Below are 2,291 nucleotides of genomic sequence, written 5' to 3' on the forward strand. Positions count from 1 at the left end.
CCCCGCCCATCCCACCGCCCCTTCCCCCGCCGCCGCCGCCGCCGCCATCTTCGTCGTCTCGCTGCTTCTCATGCAGGCGCTGCAGGATCGACAGCATGTGGCGCTGCTCGTCGGGGCCCGCGCGCGTGCTGCGCAGCTGCTGCTCTGCCTGGGACCTGCGCGGCAGCAATTCGAGGCGGCGTGCAGGTTTGTGGCAGCACCCGTGGTGATCGCCGTCGCCGCCGACTCGCCAAGTAAGTTTGCCAGACGGAAGGGTTGTGTGCTGGCGCCGTGGCGTTCGAGCATCCCGAATAGATGTTTGAGTCCTTTGATTATATTGAGGCGCACCTGTAGAAGGACTCTGTGCAGTGCTGGCTGTGCCGCTGGTAGCAGTCGACGCTGCAGTACGGCGCATTGCAGCGCGGGCATGTGTAGGGGGCGCTGGAGCGCACACATCTGCGGGCGCAGGGGGCGCGCGGATATGAAATAATCACATAAGATTCAAACCCATCATGGGGATGCAGGAGGCAAAGAGCGCGGCTTACACTCTACAGATCGGCGCAGATCGCGGCGTGGCCATCTTGTCGCGATCCACGAGGCTTTCGGGCTGTTCCTGTTATCAAATATGAGGCTGCTCTTTGATCTAATCTGTCACCGCAAATGGTGCAGGCTCACCATTTGTGTCTGGAGCTGCAGCACCGTCGCCGTCATGGTGTCACCAGGTGCCGCCTCGCGCTGCTGCTGCTCTTGCTGCACCCTATCGGCGGTGGCGAATCGCAGCTTATTTGTAACGGGCGGAATGCTGATCGACGGGTGGGCAGATTTGAATCTCATGGTTCTGGGGGCGACAGCCAAGTCCACCAGTCGTCCACTCTTGGCTGGAGAGGCTGCGGGGTCCCAACCCTGAACTTCTACCACCCCATCTACCCAGTATTGTAGCTACGAGCCAGGGACATGCTTACAACTGCAGAGAAAGGCAGCAGTGCCCCTATGATACAAGCCACCACAACACAACCGCAGCACACCAAAGCGTCAGCAAGTCTGTGCCAACTCAATACGCTGCAGCAGCACACGCCCACCGCGGTCCCGCCACGCGCAACCCTGCGACTCCAAGCGCGTGCACTCGGCTGTCTGCCTCAGTCCCGCGCCGCGCACGCCCCGCGCCGCGGCCCCCGCTGTGATGCCCACCGGCACATTCAGCAGCAGCCCGCACGGGCAACCACGCATCCAAGCGCGCTGGCGCCGGCGCCGGCGCCGCCGCCGCCCCGCTACCGCCGCTAGCAAGCGGTCGACAGCCGTGCCCCTCCCGCCGGCGGCCTCACAGCTTGATAATTGGCAGTTGCAGCGGCGCCGACGGCGCCTGCGCCCCGTATTCCAGGCCGCCGCCCGCCGGGTTGCCGCCCGCGTCGCGCTTGCGGTTGAGCGGGGACTTGCTGAATTGGATGCGCATAGCCCCCCTGTCATTAGTCTCCAGCACCTGGGCCAGGCAGGGGATGGGGGCGGGGGCCACATACCGGGGAGACGTTAAGACGAACGGCGGATTGTGCCACGCCTAGCAAGCAACCACACGCCCTCAACTAGGAAGTCATCAACACGAAACGCGCATGCGATGCGGGAGGAGGGCCCCGCTCCCTGATACGAGGGGCGGCGGGCTGTTAGCGGCGGTTGCACCGGCCCCAAGCGAGCGTGCGCTGCGGGCGGGCCGCGAGCAGGCTGCAGGCTGCGGGCCGCCCCACCTGGCCCTGCAGCTGCGTGTGGGTGAGGACAGCGTTCTCCACCGAATCAAACTCGACAAAGCAGGTGACGCCCCGCTGGTTGAGGGAGAACCGCAGCTGGACGTAGCCCTGCGGGCCGGGGCCGAGAACGTGGGTGGTGGCGGCGGCCAGTTGCAGCCACGCGCAGGCGTCTTGCGGAAAGGGACGGTGCCCCTGTACATGCCGACGTTGGCATTACAACGACGAAGGGCCGCCAACAGGGCACCAGCTTGTTTGCAGGTGGACGAGGACGCAGGATGCGCGCGCTCGGGCGGCAAAGAGATGCCGCGCCGGACACCAGTCGCCGGTGCGGCCCCTGTCAGGTGTGGCGTCCTGCTCCGCGCATCCATTGCCACGTCCCGGTGCTGTGCCCGGCTCTCAACTGCCTGCAGCAGCCCGGGCCCCAAGATCACAGATAACCCCCTTCTCACCGGCTGCACTGAGAACACGCGCCGCAGCTCCGCCTCTGTCACGCCCGGCCCCAGGTTGCCGATGAAAAGGGTGCTGCACGGCGGGTTGTCGTGCATGCTGCGCGGCGGGCCGCGCTCGCCGCCGCGG

General features: G+C 66.0%; 1 protein-coding gene across 1 annotated transcript; it reads right to left on the bottom strand.

Moving 5' to 3' along the window:
- Window positions 1-1,297: 1,297 nt before the first annotated feature.
- Window positions 1,298-2,260, bottom strand: MNEG_11544 (Cell wall integrity protein scw1; the record flags this gene model as incomplete). The annotated part of the gene is made up of 3 exons (XM_014039985.1): window positions 1,298-1,456; window positions 1,716-1,823; window positions 2,165-2,260. The coding sequence occupies 3 exons, from the start codon at window positions 2,258-2,260 to the stop codon at window positions 1,298-1,300; spliced, it is 363 nt and encodes a 120-aa protein (XP_013895439.1).
- Between the last annotated feature and the right edge of the window lie 31 nt (window positions 2,261-2,291).

The sequence above is a fragment of the Monoraphidium neglectum genome (genome assembly GCF_000611645.1).
Source record: "Monoraphidium neglectum strain SAG 48.87 unplaced genomic scaffold scaffold02794, whole genome shotgun sequence".
NCBI classification, from domain to species: Eukaryota; Viridiplantae; Chlorophyta; class Chlorophyceae; order Sphaeropleales; family Selenastraceae; genus Monoraphidium; species Monoraphidium neglectum.